The following is a 26,679-nucleotide window of genomic DNA, read 5'->3' on the forward strand; positions in this document are numbered from 1 at the left end:
AGCGTCAATATTTGCTGCGAAGCGTAGAACAAAACCAGTTCTATTACATAAGTATTACGGTTCGAAATCGAATGTCACTCCACCCAGAGTTATTGTGTGAAGTGATGCTTAGGTCTCCGTCGCGACTGGCAAAGAGCGCGCAGCGTCACGTAGTAGATCAGTTCTACTAGGCTCATCATACTGAAGCCCATGCACAGGCCCAGTAGCCCTCCAGTGTTCGCTGCTCCGGAAACAAGTAAGGTATAGGTTATCATACTTATCATTTGTGTAGCCATTTCCGTCAGAAAAAAAGTTCGTATTCAAATTTCCGCGCCAGTATAGATAAAAATAATTTTAACATAACAAGACTCTAAACCAGAAGTGGGTAGAATGAACAGGTAAGCGAAAACAATTTGTTCATGTATAGATATAATTTAATAATGTATACTATAGTCAGTATAGTCTGTCAACCAACTACGTCAATAGAAAAAGGCACGAAATTCAAATTTTTTATGGTATGATAACCCTTCGCGCCTACATTTTTTTTTATTTGCCACTGTCTACTGACCGAAATGGCTTGACAGACTATATATGGAGTAATTTGAGGGATTTTTACTAGGTATTATCCTGCCTACGGCCTACGCGAAAAAACAAGGGAGTCGCGTCATTAAAAAAGGTTGAAAAACACTGTCCTAGGGTACAGTTAATATCAAAAGTAATGGATCAAACTACGCGTCAGATACTTTTGAAACTCGAACTGTAGAAATAATGTCTATTTAGAAGAGTATTCCAGGGTGGTAGATACTTTTGGCGCGTTGTTTCATTCACGACTATTGACACTGACTGTACTTACCTATATACGAGTAAACACAGTAGGTAATATTATCAAATTTATACTTACACAAGAACTCCGTCAGACCGAATATTTCGCCTTTGGTGTACCTTGTAAAAGTGCGGTCCTCAAAATAAAAGTGGATTATAAGCATGTTGTTTCTGAAAAACAATAATGTAAGGTTACATTTCAATTCAACTTCAAACATACTGGAATATTAGAAAGATAACGTGAGCTATTTTTCAGTTTTAGTGATTACTAAAACTGAAAAATAGCTCACGTTATCTTGTCACGTCATCACGTTTCTATCATAAACCAGATTTGGTTTAGTTTTTTAAAATTTAGATTAAGGGCAGATTAAGGTGGATGCTTTAGTTTAAAGTACTGCTACAACTGCTTTTATCTGTCGCCACTCGCCAGCATCTCACTTCGTGGCTTGTTACTCCACTTTTGTTTGCTATATAAAGGAACTAGCGACCCGCCCCGGTTTCGCACGGGTAAACCTTAACAAATTATAGATTCAGATTCAGATTCAGATTTATTTATTTCTCAATAGCAATACAAAATTTTCATTAATACAAACAAAAATATGCACACATAGTGAGATCGTCAAGGTAGGTACGCTAGGTACGCATTTTAAACTAATATTTACATTATTTTACAAACAGAAAAATAAAAAATAAAACATTAAAAATATAATTCAATTTCAATTACATATACAATTTGAATAATAATTAATTAATTAAGTAGTCTATTGGTACTAATGGGTACATTAATAGTTATTATTTAAGTATTCTTTAACGCTATAAAGTGTCTTGTCAAGTAGGAGCTGTTTAACTTTGCGACGAACAGTGTTAATATTTGTCTCAGTTTTTATTACTTTTGGCAGCTTGTTGTAAAGTTTCTGCCCTATTATTTTGGGACACTTTTTTGTCATTTGTAATCTGCATTTACTTTGTCTTAAGTTGTCAGGATATCTAGTCGGTCGTTTACTTACGTCACCGATACGTTCAAATTCACTTGGATTATTTCTTACATACATTATAACTTCTAGGATATATGTCGATACAGATGTTAATATTTCTAAATTTTTAAAATGTTCTCTGCAGGTATCATTATATTTTGCATTGGCCAGGATTTGAATAGCTCGTTTTTGCATTTTTAAGACACGTTCAAAGTCAGTTGAGTTTCCCCACAGTATAATCCCATAAGACAAGATTGAATGTATGTATGAAAAGTAGGCTTCTTTCAGATGATAATTTGAGATGAGGGGTTTCAATTGTTTAAGGATATATATGCCTTTCGCTAGCTTTCCACATACTGAGTTTATATGAGATTTCCATGATAATGTTGGATCTAAGTTGAAACCAAGTAGTTTCACATGCTGTACACTGTCAATGATTGTGCCGTTTGATAAAGGTATATTTATTTTATTAGCGTCAGTTTGACGAGTGTTAAATTTCATTATATTTGTCTTTTCAGAGTTTAGTTTAAGTCCATTAATTCTAAACCACCACTCCAGTTTCTGTAGGATCATGCTTATTTTATTAGTTAATTTGTCATCACATTCATCATTTACAATAATTGTCGTGTCATCTGCGTATAATATAATTTCTCCGTCTATGTCAAGTTTATCAATGTCATTTAGAAATAAGGAAAATAAGGTGTTCCCTAAAGACGATCCCTGTGGCACGCCTATTGTTGTTAATTGTGGCTGTGATCTGTAGTGCTTACCGTTTACTTTTATTTCTACAGTCTGTTGCCTTTCTGATAGGAAAGATTCTAGTAAATGTGCACTTTTGTCTCTTATGCCATATGTTTTCAGTTTAGCCAGCAGCAGGGAATGATTCACAGAGTCGAAGGCCTTCGACAGGTCTAAAAATATTCCTACAACTTTTTGATACACCTAAACCTTCCTCAAGAATCACTATCCATAGGCGAAAATAGCATGAAAATCCGTTCCGTAGTTTTTGAGTTTATTGCGAACATACAAACAGACAGACGCGGCGGGGGACTTAGTTTTATAAGGTGTAGTAATGTGTAGAAGTCATAACATATTTAGATATGAATTGGCACCATACAGCTGGCTTTAAATTAAATGGCAATGACATACGTGACATATTCAGCCGTCTTGTTGCCGCTGAGCCGCTTCGCGTACTGCTCGACCATCGCCTTGCTCAGTCTGGCGGAGCTCATACGCTCGTAGTATGAGATCTCTGTGCACGCCGGCAGGCACTCTTCGCATGACTGTTGACGGCCTGCAATAAATACTATGTGTTCTGGTACTTTAGGGTTATTCCCAATAGATACCACCAAGTTGTTACTTGTGTTGTGTTGTTACCAGTGCTAACTACTGGGATTTTTTTCCCATCTTTTACCATTGGCAACTACTGGAAAAAGAAATCTCAGTATAGCTACCACCAAACCGAACCAAACTGAGTTGGTGGTAACTACTGGATTTTTTTCCCCAGTAGTTACCACTGGTAAAAGGTGGGAAAAAATCCCAGTAGTTATAATTTGTTCGTTTTTCTAAGTTCAAGTACGCCATAGTAAATGTATGGCCAACTTGATCTTAGAAAACGGACAGGCTATACCCTGGTCACAACTTGGTGGTAACTAGTTGGAATAACCCGTACTTTGATAAGGAGTTACAAAGCAACAATTGTAATTTGTAGCGGACTTTATCTTATAAGTATACACATGAATCGACAGGTCTTACCTTTTCTAATAAAACTTATATTAGAATAGCAGTTCGCGTCGGCTTTACCGCAAACCCGCGTGGTTTTGTTTTCTGGAATAATATAAAAATAGAAATAACTAATTCTTTAAATAAGAAATAAGACGACTAAGTAAAAAATCAAATTATTTTTGATTTTAGAGGGCAAGGTCACTTTGTCTTTAGTAGGTGGTAGGTATATGACATCCATTTCAGTTTATAAGAAATGAGTCAAATGAGACAGTCTGAAGGTAGTAAGGTACCTACTTTAGAAAGAAAATATTTCAGCAAGTCATTCAACTTTAGGTAAGGGAACCGGTGGTGTTGATTAATATTGACACTTAGACATACATTTTCTACTTACTAGGCATGTAATACAACACACATTTGCATAAAGCCAGCATATTTCGAGCCTCGCACTCCATCTCACAATTTTTCAAAGTGTAAGTCCTGAAATGATATAAGAAAATCAATTATTAGGTAAGTACATTGTATTGTACCACCACCTGATAGTAACAGGTTAAACCCTGGAGCCTGCTACAACCCAGAAAAGGTTTGTACATGTAAGTACATATTTCTATGGTCACAGCGCTTATAAATACATAGCGATCCGAGGTGGTATGATGGTCTATTAGTACAATTACCTGTAGAAGACCAAATGTTATCCCTCATCAGAGACATAGGGCTCTCAGAAGGGATTTCCATTTTTCGCGGTCCAGTGCGGCCTCCTCCACCTTTTGGCAATAGTGAGTAATAGTGAGCGTTTGGCAATAGTGAGTAATATTATCAACACATATTTTCAGTTCTAGCACAGCGAGGCTACTTCAAGGAGCAGACCTTCATCAACTACCTGAAGTACCTCCAGTACTGGCGGGAGCCGGAGTACGCTCGCTACCTCAAGTACCCAATGTGCCTACATTTTCTGGAGTTGTTGCAGCATGAGGCGTTTAGAAGAGAATGTGTATCAGCTCAGGTATCTATCAACGGAATTGACTGCTGGGTCATTTATCTGCTTAATAGTTTTAAGAGATATAATTTTTTTTTTAATCACAGAAATGTGACTAATGTAACCCAAGTAAATCTGTCAATCAGAAAGATAAATAACTATTGGAGAAAGATTCTGATCTATTTTAATAAAATCTTTGTATTTAGAAATACTTTATAGTAGTATTTCTACATACAAAGATTTTTCCAGTCTTAATATAAGTTCAAGTCTTGATACCTTTTGCTTGATACTACACTTAATCAGCTTCCTTATATTATATCTGATGATTTGATAAACTAACTGCACCATAAATAGAGATCTTGCATACTCAGCCTGTTAGATTATAAAATTTATAAATCATAAAGATTGTTATGAAATTGTATACTTATTGTATAACATGGGTATACACCGTTTTTTTATTGAATTCCGTTAACTTCGGGGTATAGTTAAGTACGTTTATAAGAACTAAATGGCATAGTTAATTTTCAAAAAAAAATTTTTTTTTTTGTTTTCTTTTTTGTTTTTTTTTTTTTGTTTAAAAAGTAATTAAATGTAGTATATAGCGTTGTTGTAACACGGGCATTACATTTAACTCAACCAAACAATTGAAATCTGTGACATATCAATGTCATTTCGTACATCAATCGACTGAGATTGTACTTAAGTTTAGTAGCAAATGTATGAACTCATTCGTGAGGAAACCTGCATACATCTGCGAAGAAATTCAAAGGTGTATGTGAAGTCCCCAATCCGCATTGGGCTAGCGTGGGGACTTATAGCCCAAGCCCTCTCGCGCATGAGAGGAGGCCTGTGCCCAGCAGTGGGACGTATATAGGCTGAAATGATGATGATGATGATGATTCTAAACACTAATCAATATGTAAGCCGGCCCTAAGGCAAGTGTACACGCTTGTAGAGGCCTTATAGGAAAAAAATAAATTATGGATTATCTCCGAAATGGACTTAATTAGAACATCGGTGTCTTTGAGAAAGTTACTTGATTTAAGCTCAGGAATGCACCCTTGAAATTAACGGAAATCAAAAAAAACACGGTGTATATATCTACATTTTATTTCAATGCAAATGTAATAAAAACTGGTTAGATATCTGTCTTATATTAAATATCATTTGATATATTTCTATTTGGTGAAGGAAAAATTGCAAGAAAAGCAATCTATATTAAGCAGGGCCTAGTTTCCCCCCTGTATTGGGATATCTAATGGCAGTCTCTTTTGTAAAGTGTGTTTGCACGAATTCTTATTTTAAAAAGTAGATATGAGGCTCCTTTAGGAGGCAACACTAAGATGAGGAGAATGCACTGCAATTGGAAAGCCATTTTAAATTTGCTATGCAAGGTTCCACTAAACAAATTTGTTTTCCAAAGATCGTAACCGTTTTGCCTAATGGTCAGAGGAATTAACATTACACCCTTTACGTTCCAGGTGTGCAAGTTCATGGACGACCAGGCGATCCTGCTGTGGCAGCACTACACGCGGCGGCGCACGCGCACGCTGCAGCCGCCGGACGCGCCCGCGCCGCCCGCGCCGCCCGCGCCGCCCGGCCCGCCAAGACAGCAGTCGTAGGGTTAGCTTTGAAAGATCTTTCAAGTTTTGCCATCCTGTGACTAAAAGGCTGTTAGCCTTCTCTACTTTTGTTTTCAAAGGGTTACCTTTGACTGCAAAAGACGTCAACTAACGCGCGCGGCTTCAGCCGAATATCAACCTTCGTGCATTGCGACAAGGTCCACGATGACACGCCGCGCGCGATAGGGTTAAAGAATTTTTCCAGACTCCAGCGGCTTTTTAGTTTGAAGTTTGAGGATGACAGTGTAGGTCCAATAGACCCTAGCGCATATGCTGATATTGCTGATGCTAGCAGCTTTAATCGCATAACTGTATTCTGCAAAAACGCAAATGGAAATAAAAAAAATATTTGGTAGCTAATATGCCTTACACAGTCTGTATCCATACACTCTGGCTGGCTTAGTAGTTAAAGGCAAAGAGTTATTGATTGTAGAAGAGGTGTAAAGTTTAAGGAAAAATCGTGCAGCTGAACTGGATGGCGCTGTATGTCGCCATGTGTTGTGTGGTAACTGAATGGTCTAAACTTCTAAAGTATAAGCAACTTATGACAACCAGAGTTACCGCATAATGTACGGAGCCATATAGCGCCATCTATGTTACCTGTGAAATTGTAAGTACGAATTTGTCTTAATACTTTACAGATGTAATATGTAATACGATCAAAATGTTTGGTAATAGGGTTCCGTTCAGCATTCTTCAAGCCGAAAATGTCGGCAAAAAATACAGGTCTCTACTGCTACTCTTACCCTGAATATATATATATGTACTTGTCATCCTAATTTAAACCTTCTTTAAAAAAATCTCGTGTTTTTTATGTCAGTTTCTGAAATATTGATAGACTGATTGATGTATTATAGTAAGTTTAAGTAAGTAAATTAATTAAAAGAAATAATTTTTAAACTATCGCTTTATTCCATTTTCCTTAGTGACCGAGAAACATTACAAATAAATCTTAATTTTACTAATTAAATTCATAGAAGTAAAATTAGCAAGTAGCAACCTTTTGCTTTTATATGTTACAAAGTATAAGTGGCATATATAAAAGTAACATAATTTGTGTGGCCCTGGAGCTTTTTAACCACCAGTTTTTATGAAGCTCAAAACCACAACCAAATAGAATTTGTAATTTTATAACTGGTTACATAAAAGTGTGGCGCTCGTAACTCTTTGACTCCTTCAAATGGCAGTCGTTAAACCAATTGTAACATGGTTAGCGTCAATATTTGCTGCGAAGCGTAGAACAAAACCAGTTCTATTACATAAGTATTACGGTTCGAAATCGAATGTCACTCCACCCAGAGTTATTGTGTGAAGTGATGCTTAGGTCTCCGTCGCGACTGGCAAAGAGCGCGCAGCGTCACGTAGTAGATCAGTTCTACTAGGCTCATCATACTGAAGCCCATGCACAGGCCCAGTAGCCCTCCAGTGTTCGCTGCTCCGGAAACAAGTAAGGTATAGGTTATCATACTTATCATTTGTGTAGCCATTTCCGTCAGAAAAAAAGTTCGTATTCAAATTTCCGCGCCAGTATAGATAAAAATAATTTTAACATAACAAGACTCTAAACCAGAAGTGGGTAGAATGAACAGGTAAGCGAAAACAATTTGTTCATGTATAGATATAATTTAATAATGTATACTATAGTCAGTATAGTCTGTCAACCAACTACGTCAATAGAAAAAGGCACGAAATTCAAATTTTTTATGGTATGATAACCCTTCGCGCCTACATTTTTTTTTATTTGCCACTGTCTACTGACCGAAATGGCTTGACAGACTATATATGGAGTAATTTGAGGGATTTTTACTAGGTATTATCCTGCCTACGGCCTACGCGAAAAAACAAGGGAGTCGCGTCATTAAAAAAGGTTGAAAAACACTGTCCTAGGGTACAGTTAATATCAAAAGTAATGGATCAAACTACGCGTCAGATACTTTTGAAACTCGAACTGTAGAAATAATGTCTATTTAGAAGAGTATTCCAGGGTGGTAGATACTTTTGGCGCGTTGTTTCATTCACGACTATTGACACTGACTGTACTTACCTATATACGAGTAAACACAGTAGGTAATATTATCAAATTTATACTTACACAAGAACTCCGTCAGACCGAATATTTCGCCTTTGGTGTACCTTGTAAAAGTGCGGTCCTCAAAATAAAAGTGGATTATAAGCATGTTGTTTCTGAAAAACAATAATGTAAGGTTACATTTCAATTCAACTTCAAACATACTGGAATATTAGAAAGATAACGTGAGCTATTTTTCAGTTTTAGTGATTACTAAAACTGAAAAATAGCTCACGTTATCTTGTCACGTCATCACGTTTCTATCATAAACCAGATTTGGTTTAGTTTTTTAAAATTTAGATTAAGGGCAGATTAAGGTGGATGCTTTAGTTTAAAGTACTGCTACAACTGCTTTTATCTGTCGCCACTCGCCAGCATCTCACTTCGTGGCTTGTTACTCCACTTTTGTTTGCTATATAAAGGAACTAGCGACCCGCCCCGGTTTCGCACGGGTAAACCTTAACAAATTATAGATTCAGATTCAGATTCAGATTTATTTATTTCTCAATAGCAATACAAAATTTTCATTAATACAAACAAAAATATGCACACATAGTGAGATCGTCAAGGTAGGTACGCTAGGTACGCATTTTAAACTAATATTTACATTATTTTACAAACAGAAAAATAAAAAATAAAACATTAAAAATATAATTCAATTTCAATTACATATACAATTTGAATAATAATTAATTAATTAAGTAGTCTATTGGTACTAATGGGTACATTAATAGTTATTATTTAAGTATTCTTTAACGCTATAAAGTGTCTTGTCAAGTAGGAGCTGTTTAACTTTGCGACGAACAGTGTTAATATTTGTCTCAGTTTTTATTACTTTTGGCAGCTTGTTGTAAAGTTTCTGCCCTATTATTTTGGGACACTTTTTTGTCATTTGTAATCTGCATTTACTTTGTCTTAAGTTGTCAGGATATCTAGTCGGTCGTTTACTTACGTCACCGATACGTTCAAATTCACTTGGATTATTTCTTACATACATTATAACTTCTAGGATATATGTCGATACAGATGTTAATATTTCTAAATTTTTAAAATGTTCTCTGCAGGTATCATTATATTTTGCATTGGCCAGGATTCGAATAGCTCGTTTTTGCATTTTTAAGACACGTTCAAAGTCAGTTGAGTTTCCCCACAGTATAATCCCATAAGACAAGATTGAATGTATGTATGAAAAGTAGGCTTCTTTCAGATGATAATTTGAGATGAGGGGTTTCAATTGTTTAAGGATATATATGCCTTTCGCTAGCTTTCCACATACTGAGTTTATATGAGATTTCCATGATAATGTTGGATCTAAGTTGAAACCAAGTAGTTTCACATGCTGTACACTGTCAATGATTGTGCCGTTTGATAAAGGTATATTTATTTTATTAGCGTCAGTTTGACGAGTGTTAAATTTCATTATATTTGTCTTTTCAGAGTTTAGTTTAAGTCCATTAATTCTAAACCACCACTCCAGTTTCTGTAGGATCATGCTTATTTTATTAGTTAATTTGTCATCACATTCATCATTTACAATAATTGTCGTGTCATCTGCGTATAATATAATTTCTCCGTCTATGTCAAGTTTATCAATGTCATTTAGAAATAAGGAAAATAAGGTGTTCCCTAAAGACGATCCCTGTGGCACGCCTATTGTTGTTAATTGTGGCTGTGATCTGTAGTGCTTACCGTTTACTTTTATTTCTACAGTCTGTTGCCTTTCTGATAGGAAAGATTCTAGTAAATGTGCACTTTTGTCTCTTATGCCATATGTTTTCAGTTTAGCCAGCAGCAGGGAATGATTCACAGAGTCGAAGGCCTTCGACAGGTCTAAAAATATTCCTACAACTTTTTGATACACCTAAACCTTCCTCAAGAATCACTATCCATAGGCGAAAATAGCATGAAAATCCGTTCCGTAGTTTTTGAGTTTATTGCGAACATACAAACAGACAGACGCGGCGGGGGACTTAGTTTTATAAGGTGTAGTAATGTGTAGAAGTAATAACATATTTAGATATGAATTGGCACCATACAGCTGGCTTTAAATTAAATGGCAATGACATACGTGACATATTCAGCCGTCTTGTTGCCGCTGAGCCGCTTCGCGTACTGCTCGACCATCGCCTTGCTCAGTCTGGCGGAGCTCATACGCTCGTAGTATGAGATCTCTGTGCACGCCGGCAGGCACTCTTCGCATGACTGTTGACGGCCTGCAATAAATACTATGTGTTCTGGTACTTTAGGGTTATTCCCAATAGATACCACCAAGTTGTTACTTGTGTTGTGTTGTTACCAGTGCTAACTACTGGGATTTTTTTCCCATCTTTTACCATTGGCAACTACTGGAAAAAGAAATCTCAGTATAGCTACCACCAAACCGAACCAAACTGAGTTGGTGGTAACTACTGGATTTTTTTCCCCAGTAGTTACCACTGGTAAAAGGTGGGAAAAAATCCCAGTAGTTATAATTTGTTCGTTTTTCTAAGTTCAAGTACGCCATAGTAAATGTATGGCCAACTTGATCTTAGAAAACGGACAGGCTATACCCTGGTACAAATTGGTGGTAACTAGTTGGAATAACCCGTACTTTGATAAGGAGTTACAAAGCAACAATTGTAATTTGTAGCGGACATTATCTTATAAGTATACACATGAATCGACAGGTCTTACCTTTTCTAATAAAACTTATATTAGAATAGCAGTTCGCGTCGGCTTTACCGCAAACCCGCGTGGTTTTGTTTTCTGGAATAATATAAAAATAGAAATAACTAATTCTTTAAATAAGAAATAAGACGACTAAGTAAAAAATCAAATTATTTTTGATTTTAGAGGGCAAGGTCACTTTGTCTTTAGTAGGTGGTAGGTATATGACATCCATTTCAGTTTATAAGAAATGAGTCAAATGAGACAGTCTCAAGGTAGTAAGGTACCTACTTTAGAAAGAAAATATTTCAGCAAGTCATTCAACTTTAGGTAAGGGAACCGGTGGTGTTGATTAATATTGACACTTAGACATACATTTTCTACTTACTAGGCATGTAATACAACACACATTTGCATAAAGCCAGCATATTTCGAGCCTCGCACTCCATCTCACAATTTTTCAAAGTGTAAGTCCTGAAATGATATAAGAAAATCAATTATTAGGTAAGTACATTGTATTGTACCACCACCTGATAGTAACAGGTTAAACCCTGGAGCCTGCTACAACCCAGAAAAGGTTTGTACATGTAAGTACATATTTCTATGGTCACAGCGCTTATAAATACATAGCGATCCGAGGTGGTATGATGGTCTATTAGTACAATTACCTGTAGAAGACCAAAGCCTTCTCACTGGAGAACAGGCACACCCGCTTATTAACGTCGATCCCCCGCAGCGAGGGGGCTGCATCCATGATTCGGGGCTGGATGGCGATCCGAGCTTCTATGCCTGGACCGTATATATCTCCCAGATTCGCGATGTTGGGAGTTTCCGTGGGATTGTGCAAAAGGATCTATAATTTCATTTCAAAGGGGCATGTAAGTTGGTTGGTGCTACGAAAAATAAATCAAAAGGACTAAGGTAAAGTATGTGACTGTAGGTTTTGTTTTGGGGCTCTTCACAGTGAGAGTAATTTGACAGAATTTAGAGGTATAGTTAGTTAGTAGGTATTGTTTGCGTCAGCACAAAATATGCGTTAAAAATAACTTGAGAATTATATTATGTGATCACACTTGCCTTGAAACTGGGGCTTTTCGTGGAAGCGCAGTAATATTCAGCCACATTCGCGTCCAAAACTAACGTCAAACCATGATCAGTTCCGATACCTACAAAATAAGCTATTTCTTACATTTTTCGGTAGGAAAAAAGGTAATTTTCTGCTCGATGGGGTAAGTAAGCATGCAGCGGGCGCCCGGTTTATTACGATTGAGTACTTAGTTCGATAGATTACGTTTCCAATCGGTTTTCTTTTAGTAAAACTAGTCCCGTGAGCCGTGAGACACGATATTATATTTCGCAAACACAAGTCCAATACTACGTGCCTTAGACATCAGAATTTTATCTGTACCCCAGTTACTAATATTTCTGAACTGCACGTGTTAATTTGCATTGACGATAAGTAAAAGCTATGGGTACCTACATACTTTGTATGCTCCGTCCGTTCTAGGGTCCTACTTTATTAGACAAAATGTACTTAAAAGTGAAAATAACGTAGGTAGTGTTAACGTCTGCATAGGTATTGTTGACTATTACTAACCTCTGGGTCTCCATGGAAAACCGTTGTACGGCGCATCGGCCGGGTACCCGCCTTCGGGAGTCCAATCAACCGAAGGTAATGGGAACGTAAAATTCATATCGTTTAAATCTTTGCTGCAAACATTAAGCATACCTTAAATTAGAATAAACGTAACGACGAATTAATTCAATAGGTTTAATCTTGTATCAAGTAGGTAGGTATTACGGATTGCGGAACAGCTTATTGCGATGGACGACGTTGAAGGTGCAACACAGGCCTTCGTCGGTCAGTTGCGCGTTGAACAAGTCCTGGCAGCTCATCTCGCCGGAGTCCCAAATGCACATCGCTAACATCTCGCTACATGGCTGGGTTACCTAGAGGCAAGAATAATTGCTCAGAAAATCTTGTAAAGGCTCTTTCACACAGGAAATCACGTGTGAAACCTGGAGCATTAAACCAAACGGTTTAGTACATTTTTTGTTTTTTCTTTTCGGGTCGTATCCATACATTGAATACGAGTAGTAGGTAATGGCAGTGAGGAAAGTTTAAGCATTTTAAGAACATCGCATAGATTATTAAAACTCACATTTATTAAGAAGGAGCGGAAGTAGTCCCAATCGGCGCTTTGAGCTACGTCGCTTACAAATATTTCTGTGTCATCCTGTGATGTGCATAAGCTTTCGAGTAATTTCTTGTTCACTGGATTACTGATAAAAATATTTCAATAAATTACACAAAGAAAATTTACAATAATATTAAACAAACCCTTAAAACTCACGTGTAAGATAATTTACTCTAAAACTATGGATCTGAAAAAGCATGTAAAATGTTTAAGTGCCACACACTAATAGCGTCTTTTGAGCTGCGCAATTTAGCCAACGTTGCGTCGAGCAGCAGCCATAGAGTTGAGTAGAAGCCGACGCTCGGGAGATAGCGTGGGGTGGCCATAATACCTCGATTGTTTAAATATTTACCCATCTTTCTTATACCGTTCCGCGACACTTTTCTTCGCCTGATTGACGTTGCACACAGTAACGGCTGGAAAGGGCAGGTTCTGGAGAGCTATGTTCTCAGGGTTGATGCTCACGATCATGGGGGAACTTCGCCATTTCTCATATACGTTAAGGATGAAGAATCCCGCGCAAACTATGGAGCAACTGAATGCTCCTAACCAGAAGAATCTGTGGGCAGAAGAAGTTGCTCCGATAATGTTGTGTGAACTTGTATGGGGCAGGCATACCTTAATTTCAATAGCCAACCAAAAATGTACGCCGTGTTAATAACAATATTGCCTTATTAACTGTTAACATTGCAAGTCCGCAAGTTTGACACTTTCACTTGTAAGAATTCGCTAGTTTAGCTACTCGTGTTCATACAAAAATTGGAGAACTTTACAATGAAACGGTCGTGAACCCATTTAGTAGGCAAGAATTTTTAACTTTAGAGAGATAAAGAGAGAAAGACCGTGAGACCCTTATTTATTGCAATCAGTGTCACCTTGGACCCCTATCGCGTACCTTTCAAACCAAGTTAATTTCTTCTCTCCCACGTACCGGAGACCATGCAATGTGGACGTCAACAGATATTCTCTTAGGTCTTTCCGGACACCTCTGCCATCGCAACCTGATATTACATCCTGGTGAGAGTGGTGTGGTCTCTCCTGTGTAAAAATGTCTTTATATTATAAAACTATATTCACATGCACATCTCTTTGTATTTTTACGTGTGTGCTACCGTTCCACAACATGGTAAATAGGTTTTATGACATTTTAAACTAACTCCCAAAAAGGAGAAAAAATTCGTAGGTGCCTAGTCCATGAACGTACCTCACTCTTGCTTCTCGTTATAGTTCGTGTATGATCCCAAACATACCACGGTGCCGGATCGTGGCTATTTTCAGTGGTCCAATAATTAGCTTTTTGCTGAAACGACAGCACTCACTTAGTTAAATAATGTAACGTATGTTGAGATTAAGACCGGACTTACCCCAAAAATTACAAAAAGAAGTTACGAAAATTTAACAAAATAAAGGGTTAAGGGTTATAAAATATCTTAACTAAAGGATATAGTTAAATCACCTAAAACATTTTTTTAATATTCAGTTTTAAAAACCACCTTTCTGAAATCAGTTGAATCTCTCCGTGGACGTATTCCAAAGTTGTGATGAGGATAGACCATCATAGCACTATTAGCACTAGTATTTTTTCGAATCACGTCGAATTCAGAAAAAGTAGTGACGACAATGGCACAGGACTACTTGTAACGTAATTCCCCACTGTAAATGTTTGTGGTAGATAATCGTTTGATTGCAAAGCTGAATGATAGATCGACCTTGCCCCGCCTCAAAGGCTAGCTTTCGATAGCACAATTACACATTTTCTAGTTATTTGTCGTCCTGTCTGATCCATGTAATTAGATTTGTAGTTGCGTTCATTCGGCGGGGAACATTTAATTTCGTTAATTTAGATTTGATTTTGATAACATGTTTGAACAGTTAACGGCATCGGCATCTACACAGATTAATGTGATGGGAGATACTAAGGCACGTTTTAACTAATCAAAGTGTATTTTATTTATGCTGCGGTTCTGTTTCAAAATGTACCATTTATTATAGTTAAGTACTCAATATTGATATTACAAAGTCTAGGATCGGGAATTCCCAGTTTTCTGTGATCCATTGTCAACAACGACTGGGAACCATAGTACCTAAATATTTATGCCAAGTCTGTCAAAAATCAAATTTCGCCTACAGTTAAAGTAAGGATTTTTTTTTCTGATCATTTCGCAGTATTTTAAATCATTGGGTTGCCACCAATATAGGGAGAGAGCCTAGAACCCTACGTTAAATAAATAGTTCCGCTCCCGTTACAGGTTATCGAGTTATGGCCGATGACTTTTTGTACTCGTACCTATTGAAATAAGCAGCTACGAAACCTCTTATTTACCTACATTTAAGTTGATAATGATACAATCTAAGATGAGCTGTTTCACATTTTATCTAATGAATTTAGAGATTTATTTTGTCGATGTCATCATTTCACGTCACTATTTTTGGTAGGTATTGTATTTAATCTGCCCTATTATAGGCACCTCTGTACAATACGTAATACCTACTTGTAGGTAAGTACCTTTTCAATGCTCGCACGTGTAGTCTATTTGGCTGCTTGTACCGTGCTAGGTATTAGCGGAATGTAAACTATGACGGGGAATGCAAACTCTATTACGGTTTGTTGACAACTTTTAATTCAAGCTTACGTTGACCTCTTCATGCTGCATCCTCAATTATGTAGTTAGATCGGGTTGATAAATGACATGAAATATCGATTGGAGTGAGCGGGTAGTGGCGTGGTGAGTGTGAGGATAGAAATAAATACTCGTAACGTTACCCGACGGAGAGCTCGAAAAGAAGAAGACAGTGAGACAAGTTCTTCAATAATGGTGAGTAATTTATTTTGATTTTAATATTGACTCCGTTCTACAAAGGATATGTAAATAGGTGTATGACCATACCGGCCACGCTTGTATGTCCGGCCGTGTTGGGCCAGAATATTTCCCGCTAACCTTGTCCGCTTCTACAGCTACCTACCTACGTGTGTAGTGGAAAGGTGACTCAGAAATTGAAACAATCAGGTATTTTCCGTTCCATATAATTCGTTATTACGCATACATACATAATTATGTACAAAATATCATTCAATATAATTTTATAAAAGTAACAAAAAGCCACAAAGATAGAAAGAGGCTGACGCACTTGCACTTGAAGTGTTCCTAAACGAAGAAGAGATCCGAGGAAGGAAGAGACGACGGAGCGGAGATCTAGCGTGTGACGGGCGCGGCTCTCCAGGAGCGCGGGTCACGGGCTAGCGCTGCGCTCGCGCCGCCGGGAGGGGAAGGGAAGGGATTCACCAGTGCTGCTGGGGAGCGTGCTGCGGGGGCGCGGCGTGGGCGGCCTGCTGGTGGGCAGCTAAGTGGGCGGCGCGCGCCGCGGCTACCTCAGGGGTGTCCAGGATGCCGGAGCCGTCGTTGGCCAGTCTGACCTGAGCGGCCTGGTGTTGGGGGGCACCCTGCCAGGAGGGAGCACCGTTCCACTGGTTGTGGGCGGGGGCGGCGTTCCACTGGTTGTGGGCGGGAGCGGCGTTCCACTGGTTGTGCGCGGGAGCAGCGTTCCACTGCTGGGCGGGGGCGGCGGACTTGGCGGCGGACAGGGCGGCGAGGTGAGCGGCGCGGGCCTGCGCTACTTCAGGGGTCTCGGCGACGGGGGCGGGAGCGGGGCCGGCGGCGTTCCAGGCGGGAGCGGCGTTCCACTGGTTGTGAGCGGGGGCAGCGTTCCACTGGTTTTGAGCGGGGGCAGCGTTCCACTGGTTGTGGGCGGGGGTGTTCCACTGCTGGGCGGGGGCGGCGTTCCATTTGGGCTGCTCAGCGCGCTGCCAGTACTCTTCGCTGTCCCAGCGGGGATCGTATGAGCCATCGTCCTGGGGGTTGGGGTTGTTCTGGGCGGCCTGTTGCAGGGCAGAGAGGTGGGCGGCGCGGGCCTGCGCTACCTCGGGGGTGTCGAGGATGTTGCGGCCATCCTGGGACAGCGCGATGTTGGCCGGGGGACCAGCCCAGCCCTGGCTAGCCTGAGCTCCGCACGCCAACGCCAAGCAAGCGAATACAATCTGTGAAAAACAGAATATACCATTACTAAAATAAAATGAACTTGTAATAATCCACTCGCGGTACATGTAATCGAAGGATAAATGGTTGTTTCTTGCATTCAGGTGTTGATTTTGTGTTTGATCGAAAACCTACAGTGTTACTTAAATCGCAGCAGTTGTAATAACCGCGGCTATAGTTATTATTTATTGTACCAACTAGCGAGATAATATTCCGAGCTACTCGCCCGCACCGTGTCTAATTGCTAGCTGCCTCTCGTTATACAAAACGAGTTGTGGGTACCTATCTGGATTTAGTATAATTCTAGTAGTCTGATAAGTCGCCCTCGATAGTCAGGTGTCTGTTGTCTCGCAATTCAGGTACTTTATGTTCGTGTAATTTATACGATATAAAAGGATATAAAGATAACAAATTCATTCATAAACTAGAAGTTATCTAACATAATATTAAATTATGTTGGTAATTGGAATTATATGATATAATAAGTCGGTATATTAGAGGTTATAAAAATAACGTTGATTCATAGAGTAGAAGTTATTTAACACAATATTAAATTATATTGGTAACTAAATATGTGCTTAATGTTTAAGTTTAGTGACTTATAACTTACTTAAAGCCCTCGAGCAGCCTTTGTTACAAAAGCTAGTACATTTATTTTAATGTATGCAAACAACCCAGATATAGTTGCACCGGGTGCTGTCAGTGATATGGAATGCGCGAGGTAAAAAGGTCAATTATAAATTTATGGTTGACCATCGATGCCAGTTTATTTATACCTATAATGGGGGGGTTTAAAAATGATATTAAAATCAGGTTACTGAATGGATGCGATGCCAACTTTTATTGCAATTGGTCACCAAATATGGATCGATAAAAAATGTCTTGATATTGTTAAACATTTACTTGACCGCGGTTTCATACTTGATGGCATCCGTCAAACAAAAATGTATAATCGATTATTCACCGGTTTAAAGTCAAATGTTTGAACAAAAATCACAGTTACACCTGAGTAATTAATTTTAAAATAATATAATATTGCTTATTGTTAAACAAGTTCATAGCCAAAGTTGTTTTCATATACACAGTATATTTAATCTCAATATTATTCATTTATATGATTAGTGGGTATTTAAGTAGCTTAAATATATGTAAATCAATGTAAATATACTAAAGCTTGGTCATAACAATGTTTATGTTCTAGTTTGCGTCCATTCTTGCACATTAGTCACAATATCAGTTGTAGTTACAGTTTGATGAAACTTGACTATACTGAAAAAAGTGGGACCCATATAAGTATCTACGAAACTTTGATTGTCTTATTCTTCACATCGAATTTCAAGGCTACCCACGTTAGGTAGGTACTACTTGTTCTTTTCGCGAGGGCCGGGCATATTATTTATTTTTACAAACTTTATGTTCATTTCACTTTCGTCTGGACAATTAACTCAAATCTCGAGAATCGGTTTTCACTTAAATATGTGCCTATTTCTGTTTCTAGTTAGTATGACTCACGACAGTTTAAATTAGACTTAAGTATTTCTATTTGTCGGTTTGATTTGAAGAAATACGTCTTTCTCGCTTTTACAAAAACTCATTTAATTTAAAGTCTTTTGTATTGATGTCTTCTAGTATTTATAGAACTACATATATAGAATTTATAGTCTTCAAGTTTATATCGATTGCATGATTTATATATTTCAAGTAAATAAATTTCGTTTAATTTGAATATAACGTTGCTCAAAGTGTGAACGAAATAGTTAAACTTGATTAGGAGTTTATTTACGAGGCAATGAAATTTAATGAGATGAGAGCATAGGTAAAGAATTTGCGGCGAGCGTAAGTTCAGGCTCGCGTAATGATGTCAGGGCTTGTGGTCGCGATCTCGACTAGGCCCTAGGTTTGATCTAGATCTAGCCTCATATTGCCACTGACCACAAGCGAGTGATCGGCAAGCTCACAAGTATATATTAATTATATACGAGTGAGCTCCTATTAGGAATTGTTGCTACTGATCTCGAAGTCACATTTATGCTGGTGATCCATAACATAAACTATGGAAATAGGCTAGACACATAATCGAATTGCAGATTTACTTGTTTCTACATAGCGGCAGATTTACCCGTTTACATGCAAAGCCTTATAAGTGCCGATCAATTTCCAATAAGCTCTAGGTATACACTTATACAGACAGGTGAAGGAATTTTAGTTTATTTTTCTGTCTGTAATATGAATGACGATGTTAACAGCCTCCTAGCCTAGTCGATAGTGACCCTTGAGTGACCATGCCTACGACGCAGAGGACCCGGGTTCGGATGGATCGAAAATCGGATCGATAATAAGAACGATAGATGACGTTAATTGAAGAGCACGCGATCGCGTGCGCCGTTGCGTAACAGTTGAATTAAATTTAATTCAGAACGAATTTCTGTGAAGCGCTTTACTCTTCGTTCTACTTCTAAGAGACATTAATTTGAAATAAATATATAACTGTCAAACTAAATGCGAGTTAAGTAATCCACGTCCGTTCTTGCGCGTGACGTTACAAAACGTGTGATTAAAATCGCGGACACTCGCTTCTCACAAAATGTAGAGTTCATCCTTGAATACCAGCTGTGGTGAAATTATGTAGACAAATAATTAAAATATATTGTCCTGAAACCAGGCCAAAGTGATAAACATCTAAACAATAGGCAATTTTAATTATGTAACGTTCTGATTTCAATTAATTCGGTCGCGATAATAGGAAGTACACGAATAGTACGCGACAATGAACTTCAGGTTGCAAAATGGACAAAAAATGTCACAGGCGTGGTGGCATGCGCTCTAAGGTACTGGTACGAATTACAAGGTGTAGCGGTTTTAAGAATTTGTATCGACAACAGCTCCGTGAATCTTGTTTGGATCGAAATTTGTAAGAAATTTATTTTGCTTACAATTTGGTATTGAACTTTACAGATTCGATCGAGTTGTAACTTCTTAATGAGTTTAAAAACGCGTCCGCCTCCGCTCTTGCGCATTTCCAATAAAAGTAAGTCAGCGAGTGAACGGCGTCAAGGTCCGAAGGCCTGCCCAAGGTCGCGGAGCAGGAAGCCAGCCTTCCGGACTTGCCTCCACACTGACTGACCCTCATATGTCACGTTGGCATTTGCTTTCCATGAGACTGCAATTGCATTTCCTATTTTTGACAAACGCAGCTAGAATACAATAGCTATAGGTATTGAAGCTCCATGTAAATCATGGTCAGTACAAACATTTCTTACTTGACATGACACGATAGTATTGCCTACGTAAGCGAGTGCAAGTACGTGACTTTTTTTAAGATTTTAATCTCGATGCCTTGTTGCGGCCACATGCAATATAAAGTTTGGCAGCTATTCAATTAAAATTCTTGTTAATTATCTCCATTTCCTTATTAAACATACTTCCTTTATATTTCGGAAGGTTGCAATAAACATTCGCATGGATAACGACGTAATTTGGCAAACGAGTAAACAAAGTTAGAGAATACAAGTTAGGTCGCGAAGTTTCAGTCACCACCTTTAGTCAATATTGGCAAAATAAAGTGAGACATTCAAGTGTTAACTGCAAGATAAATCGCACCAGCCGAGACGTACTGCCTTATTACCCACGGGTTATTGAATTTTTCATGCTACCACCATTTATCTTAATACGTTCGTATAATTTTACAAGGGATAAAGAAGGTAATGTCGTATTTATCGAGCCGAAGTACTTTTTAATGCTATAAGATATCGACGACCGACCTTCTTAAAAGTTGTTTGCATTTAAAGTAATGGCTGATGCAACTCTCCCACGCGATGCGTCATGCGTGGACAAATTTAGAGATAAGATGCTGATAAACAAAGACAGGTAATATAAACTAGGATTTAGATTTCAGCGTAACCTATTGGTCTAACTCTAACACTGGCCACTGGTGGGTGTTTTACGTATAATTTATAATTAGGATATCGATTAAACTGCCGCGGGGCGGTGCGTGGGCACCGGGCATGCCCTTCTAAATCGGTGCGCACTGGAATGCAGACAAAAAGCGCCAGTGAGCGGCGAGGCTGGCGACACCCGAGCTGCAGCCGCATTCGAACTATAAAAATCTGTTAATGATTATTATTTGACATTACTCTCAGTACAGCTCACAAATATATAGGCAAGTGCGTGCGAGGTGCACTGAAAGTAATATCAAATCAAAATCAGATTTCTAAAAGTTCGAAGCCGCTTTAAGTCAGGTCCCGTGCAGCGAGCGCTGGGTGCGCCGGCGCCGCGGACACGCTGACAAAGTTGCCCATCCCGATGCAGTCATCAACCAATCAGGCTACACTGATTTAAATCATCTGATAAAGCAGTCGAAATAGAAATGTTACTACAAACAATAGGCACATTGAAATAGCATCAATAAATAAAGATTGTATCTGAGCGAAACTAATTCAAGCGACATGAAATTGTCATTAAAATAATAATAAAGATATCGCGGCTTGGATTATAATATTGGATTACTATGTTTGAGAAGGCGGCCCGGGTTAATCTGTTGACAATTGTTGACGTAAATGGAGCATGAAAAGGCTGGACAGAAACTAGACAGCTCGTTTACTAACACGATGCGTGGGAGGTGCGAACTTAGCTATCATGTACGCCCATAGTGCCAGTTTGAATTCCTAATGTGCAACTCTGGCTGAAATCGCTGTCAATGTCAGCCAGTTGTCACTTTTTTTGGCAAGTGTCATGTCATAAGTTGTATTTGTTTTAGTTGCCAGTACTTCTACTAACGAAATATATGCACAATTTCTTAAAATTCTCACGTTTTGAAACAGAAATGGCAATTTACAATTCGTCGTTAAAACGCAATTAGGTATGATTTAAATATCTAGGTGGTCGTAAGTTATTTTAAAGTAAAGTTGATTTAATGAACGCTGGAAGGCAATCATTTGCATTTAAACATTATCGACAATCTTATCTGATTCTATTTCCCTCTAAAGAACTGGGAACGTTAGATTTGGAGACAATTGAAATGAGGAATGTAATATTTCATTTAAGCTAGTTACCGATGAATTAAATTTGATCTCATTAAATTTAAGTAGTGCAATGTCACTGTCAAGTTATTTATATCAAGTGAAGGTTGTTTTTACTGGCACAATGACTCTCTGAACTGCTCGCTATGGATTATGAAATTAATCTCAAACCGATCGAGCGTAAGCTATCGCTTTATTTGTATCTTATATCTATCCTCTATTTTTCCGGTAGTAAGTTGATGATTCTAACTTTCCATGTGTAGCAGAAACAACTTCTCTAATATGGATTACCGTGATGTTATTTTTCTTTCATCTGTCAATATCGTTACCAGTTGATCCTTTCTTGTCCCGACAATGGTGGTACAATGATGATTATGCATTTATAAGGACAGGTCGCCCTTGCCTTAAAGATCAATATCTCGGCTATTGGTCAACTTTCAATGACATTGGTGCGGAAACAGGTCGGGTTTCGTTTTGCACTCGTTTTCCGAACACCTTAACCGCGTTAGTTATTGGTATTGCAAAAAATGTATACTTTACTAGCTCTTGCTTAACTTTATTTCTTTGTAGCGTGCGTACCTATGTTAAAAATAGACCTCTTTCGCAGTATCTATTTAAGGAAGTTCATGTCGATGAAAAACTTTTAGAACATGGGTTATTCAAGTACAAAATGGTTGTCTAATGTAATTATGTCACGTTTATGTAATGGAATGTTAATTAATCGACAATTGAATGGAAATAGAGCAAGTGAAGATGGAAAGGAGGTAGATAAACATAATTAGTAGTTAGATGCACGGCAAGAAACTAGTGAAGCTTGGTATCTTTCATCTTTTAGTGTTGTACCTACTCTTTTTAGAGCATATATTGTTAAAGCAAATAGAATAATATTTTAAGTAGAGAGATTATGTATATTTCTTGACATCTTACTATTAATCTATTTTCCCAATGACTTTTAAATAAATTATGTACACGACATCCATTTTGTAATTTGACATTTCATATAATATTTTAATTTATCGATTTTACAATTTATTTGGAAATTTTATTATTTAATACCTATTCAATTTGTTACAAGTGGATGACATTATTGTTTTTTTTTAAGTATGAAAAATTTACCCACTGTTTTTATATTCTAAGTTTTTTCAATATTGTGCTTTTATTTTATTTTATGTTAAAATTATTAAATTGTCAATTATTTGCATGTCGTGTCTTCGACTGAATACTGAGACTTACATGTAAAACCTTTGCCATCTTGTACCGTACGTATTCTGGCAAATAAAGAAATTCTATTCTATTCAAAGCTGCCGTTATTAGTGTTATATTCACAAAATAGTAAAATTTTTAATTTACAATAAATTGATCATAACAAATAATTACGTAACGTAAGTACCTGACAAAAACCTATCACCAAATACGGAGATAAAATTTATAATGAAGCTTTATATTACAGTGGATATTAAACTTTTTGGTGGTGCACTTCTTTTTTACAGAAATTTAAATTAGCCAACAAGTTGCTTATCCTTAGGACTCTTCGTAAAGGTTTCACGGACACGTGAAAAATAGTATATTTACAACATATGATAGTCAAGTTATGATTTTATAGAGCATAAATGTTTTGAATTGTAAATGTCTGACAATGACCTAAGTCGCGTGCGCCGACCTCACGTGCCGCGTCGCTAACTTTTTAATTTTCGACACAGGCCTAGTTGTTCACGTTCTGCCAGTTAACGACATAATTATGACAATGTGCATTAACTTTACTAATGAATATTTTGTAATGCACATAATGTGATCATTGTTTACATTAGCGCTCGTAAAGCCACTTTATGTAGATTAAGTCGCCATAAAGTAGGTAATTTAGGTGATATGTTATGAATATTGGATAAGTTTAAATATATTGACTTTCGTAAAAATTTGACTGATGAAATCAATTTAACGACAAATGAAAATGTACAACAGAAGAGACAAAATATCAACTGAAATGCAATCTACTATGTTTTTTATTTAATTAAATTATTTATTTAATTTTAAAATATGATTAGGTAGTTATAAATTTTATAAATACATTAGTCCGTGATATGTGATGATGTGGGACGAAAACTTAGAGGTGTTAATAAAAAGTATTAAGTAGCAAGAAAATAAAAGCGGTATTCGAATTAGTTTTGTGACAGTTAGTGATTGAAAAATGTGGTTGCCATATAACGCAAGTGGATATGTCGCAGTCGGATCGTATAATCCGCCGTATTACATTACGGCTAGCCGTTTTCAAAAACAGGGGCGTTTTGAAATGCGGCGGTTTAACGATTAGCCGGATTGAATGCGGCTGAATGAGAATCCGCCGGAATGTATTCGGCGCCATACGTTCTTCAACACGGCTAGCCGTAATGTAATACAGCGAGTCATTAGCCGCCGCTTTGACAGTTTTTAGTTCCCATTTTTAACACCCGTGGCGCTGCCTGACAAACGCTGGGGTGTCCATCAAATCTGGAGTTCGTCGGACTGTTTCTTTTCAAAAAACATTTCTTTCGCAACTTAACTAGACGGAGCCCCGCTTCGCGGGGCTCCTATTTCTGAGCGGTTTGCCCTTCGGGCATCTGAAGCTACCTAACGAACCTAACCTACCTACCTATTGATTTAGTGAGACGTCCGTGAAAACATTACACTTTGGGGAAAAAAGCGTAGGTAGGTAAGTAGGTTAGGTTCGTTAGGTAGCTTCAGATGCCCGAAGGGCAAACCGCCCAGAAATAGGAGCCCCGCTTGCGGGGCTCCGTCTATTTAAGTTGCGAAGGAAATGTTTTGGAAAATAAACACATGTAGTGCGGTGGGACCATGGTAAAAATAAATTAAATTGCAAACATTGTCAAACTCCGGTTACGTAGGCGACCGAAAGAACTGGTCACTCTACAATCTAAAATAGTAGTACGATGCGGCTAAACGTTGGCCGCCTTATTGAAGAACGTATCGCAATGACAATCCGGCTAATCGTCGAACCGCCGCATTTCAAAACGCCTCTGTTTTTGATAACGGCTAGCCGTAATGTAATACGGCGGATTATACGATCTGACTACGACAGATATACATCTTTTTGATTCTTAATACATTTCGGACAGCTAGATATTACTGGTGAGATTGCTAACTATGACGAAAATTGATATCTATAGTAAGAACTGTCTTTAACGAGATCATTTGCGCTGTTTTATTACCAGAATATTATCAATTCGAAGATATGAAATAAAATAAAAAGACAATAAAGAAATGAAATTGAATTAAGATTTATGGATTAAACACATGGAACATTCAATTGTTTCTTATTAAGAAATGTATTATGTTTGATCAGAATTGATTGCTTTGTTATATTGTTAGAAGAACAAGTAGAACCAATAAGATTGAGTAGAGGTCAGGTATCCTGCGGTGCCTGGCGTAACAAGCAAGTTGGGCAAGGCAGAACAAAGTGCGCTACAACTGGTTCCCAGTATCTGATTTAACAACAGTAAATTGAGTTATCGCAAACCAAAACTGCCGCTCGAACACCGTTAATCATTCGAACGGAACCATAGAATTTGCATAAGTGATCTACGACACATCATTAGATCAATATAGATCATTGCTAACTGTCCGATTGTATCTAGCCCCGAGGCACATTTAGTTAACTTATTCACACATGTCACTGTCCATTTAGATTTTGATTAATATGTTTTCGAATAGAAGTTTTTAGTACTCACCATGGGATTCATTTTTGAAAGGATGTTAGCACAGAAGTGAAAGAGAGAGATAGTTTTAGATTATTTAGCGAGTTTCGATAAATAGCGCTGCTGGAAGACTAGAATCTTTCAGGACTCGCTATATTGAAGTGCAACTTGCGTCTGTGTCGAATGAGGGCGGGAGCGGGCTTATATAGTTGGGCAGGTAGGGGGTAGGGGAGGGGGCGCGCCCGCGCCGCGCGCGTGAAAGTACTGGGACAACAATATGCCATTGATAATAGCTGAATATCAACACATTTCAATGGCAGTGCGTAACCATGTGGTCGTCCGTTGCATTTTCGGTGATTTTTGACAGTCGCGCCCGTTTGATTGACTTTTCGGAATCGTGTTCGTATAGGCTCGTAGTGGCGAATATTGATTATTAGGTTTCTGTGATTTGAATTTTTCCTTTTACAATTTATGTTTTGTGATTATGTATTAAACGTAAGTTTAAAAGAATATTAATGTTGTTTTATTTTATGACACATATTTATGTTGTTTTTTTATGACGAAGAGTTTAATTATTTAGTTTAAAATATTTAATTATGTGGATCTAAACTTATAATACATACCTAAGTAGATATTGTTATGTCGACTTAATTTCTTAAAAAATCTTTGTTTTTTGTTGAAAGTTACATTTAATTCTTTATTTAAATTTAATTATTTTAAGGATTGCATTATGAACTAATAACATTAGGTACTTGCTATTTGATTGCTTGGTGATTTTAAATTGTATTAGGTACTCTCTAAAATTTATATATATAATAAATTAATTAAACCGAGACATTGATACAATTTATAATTACCAAATCTTAATTAGTTCTTGAATAACGTGACATTGACGTAAACTGTACCTATATTTCAGTAGGTTTATTGTAGA

At 37.7% G+C, this 26,679-nt stretch overlaps 2 protein-coding genes across 2 annotated transcripts; both read right to left on the minus strand.

The window, feature by feature from the left end:
* Positions 1-13: 13 nt before the first annotated feature.
* LOC134800369 (pickpocket protein 28-like) lies at positions 14-15,661 on the minus strand. Its single transcript, XM_063772869.1, has 18 exons — positions 15,641-15,661; positions 13,903-14,045; positions 13,357-13,566; positions 12,972-13,092; positions 12,611-12,759; positions 12,407-12,519; positions 11,887-11,975; positions 11,478-11,662; positions 11,198-11,283; positions 10,837-10,908; positions 10,232-10,376; positions 8,188-8,279; positions 7,401-7,527; positions 3,892-3,977; positions 3,531-3,602; positions 2,925-3,069; positions 881-972; positions 14-220 (listed from the first exon to the last, which is right to left on the minus strand). The coding sequence occupies exons 1-18, from the start codon at positions 15,659-15,661 to the stop codon at positions 90-92; spliced, it is 2,079 nt and encodes a 692-aa protein (XP_063628939.1). The 3' UTR covers positions 14-89.
* Positions 15,662-16,016: 355 nt separating this feature from the next.
* Positions 16,017-25,941, minus strand: LOC134800006 (pupal cuticle protein-like). The gene is made up of 2 exons (XM_063772442.1): positions 25,782-25,941; positions 16,017-17,043 (listed from the first exon to the last, which is right to left on the minus strand). The coding sequence occupies exons 1-2, from the start codon at positions 25,791-25,793 to the stop codon at positions 16,288-16,290; spliced, it is 768 nt and encodes a 255-aa protein (XP_063628512.1). The 5' UTR covers positions 25,794-25,941; the 3' UTR covers positions 16,017-16,287.
* Between the last annotated feature and the right edge of the window lie 738 nt (positions 25,942-26,679).

The sequence above is a fragment of the Cydia splendana genome, chromosome 19 (genome assembly GCF_910591565.1).
Source record: "Cydia splendana chromosome 19, ilCydSple1.2, whole genome shotgun sequence".
Classification (NCBI taxonomy): Eukaryota; Metazoa; Arthropoda; class Insecta; order Lepidoptera; family Tortricidae; genus Cydia; species Cydia splendana.

What these genes read in the sequence shown, in the direction of transcription:
- LOC134800369 (XM_063772869.1), bottom strand. Translation starts at nt 15,661, where the DNA reads ATGCAGCATGAAGAGGTCAAC. An exon ending in CGGTCTGACGGAGTTCTTGT is followed by an intron (nt 7,528 to 8,187) that starts GTAAGTATAAAT and finishes TTTCCGGAGCAG; the next exon opens with CGAACACTGGAGGGCTACTG. An exon ending in AAGACGGCTGAATATGTCAC is followed by an intron (nt 973 to 2,924) that starts GTATGTCATTGC and finishes ATTGTTTTTCAG; the next exon opens with AAACAACATGCTTATAATCC.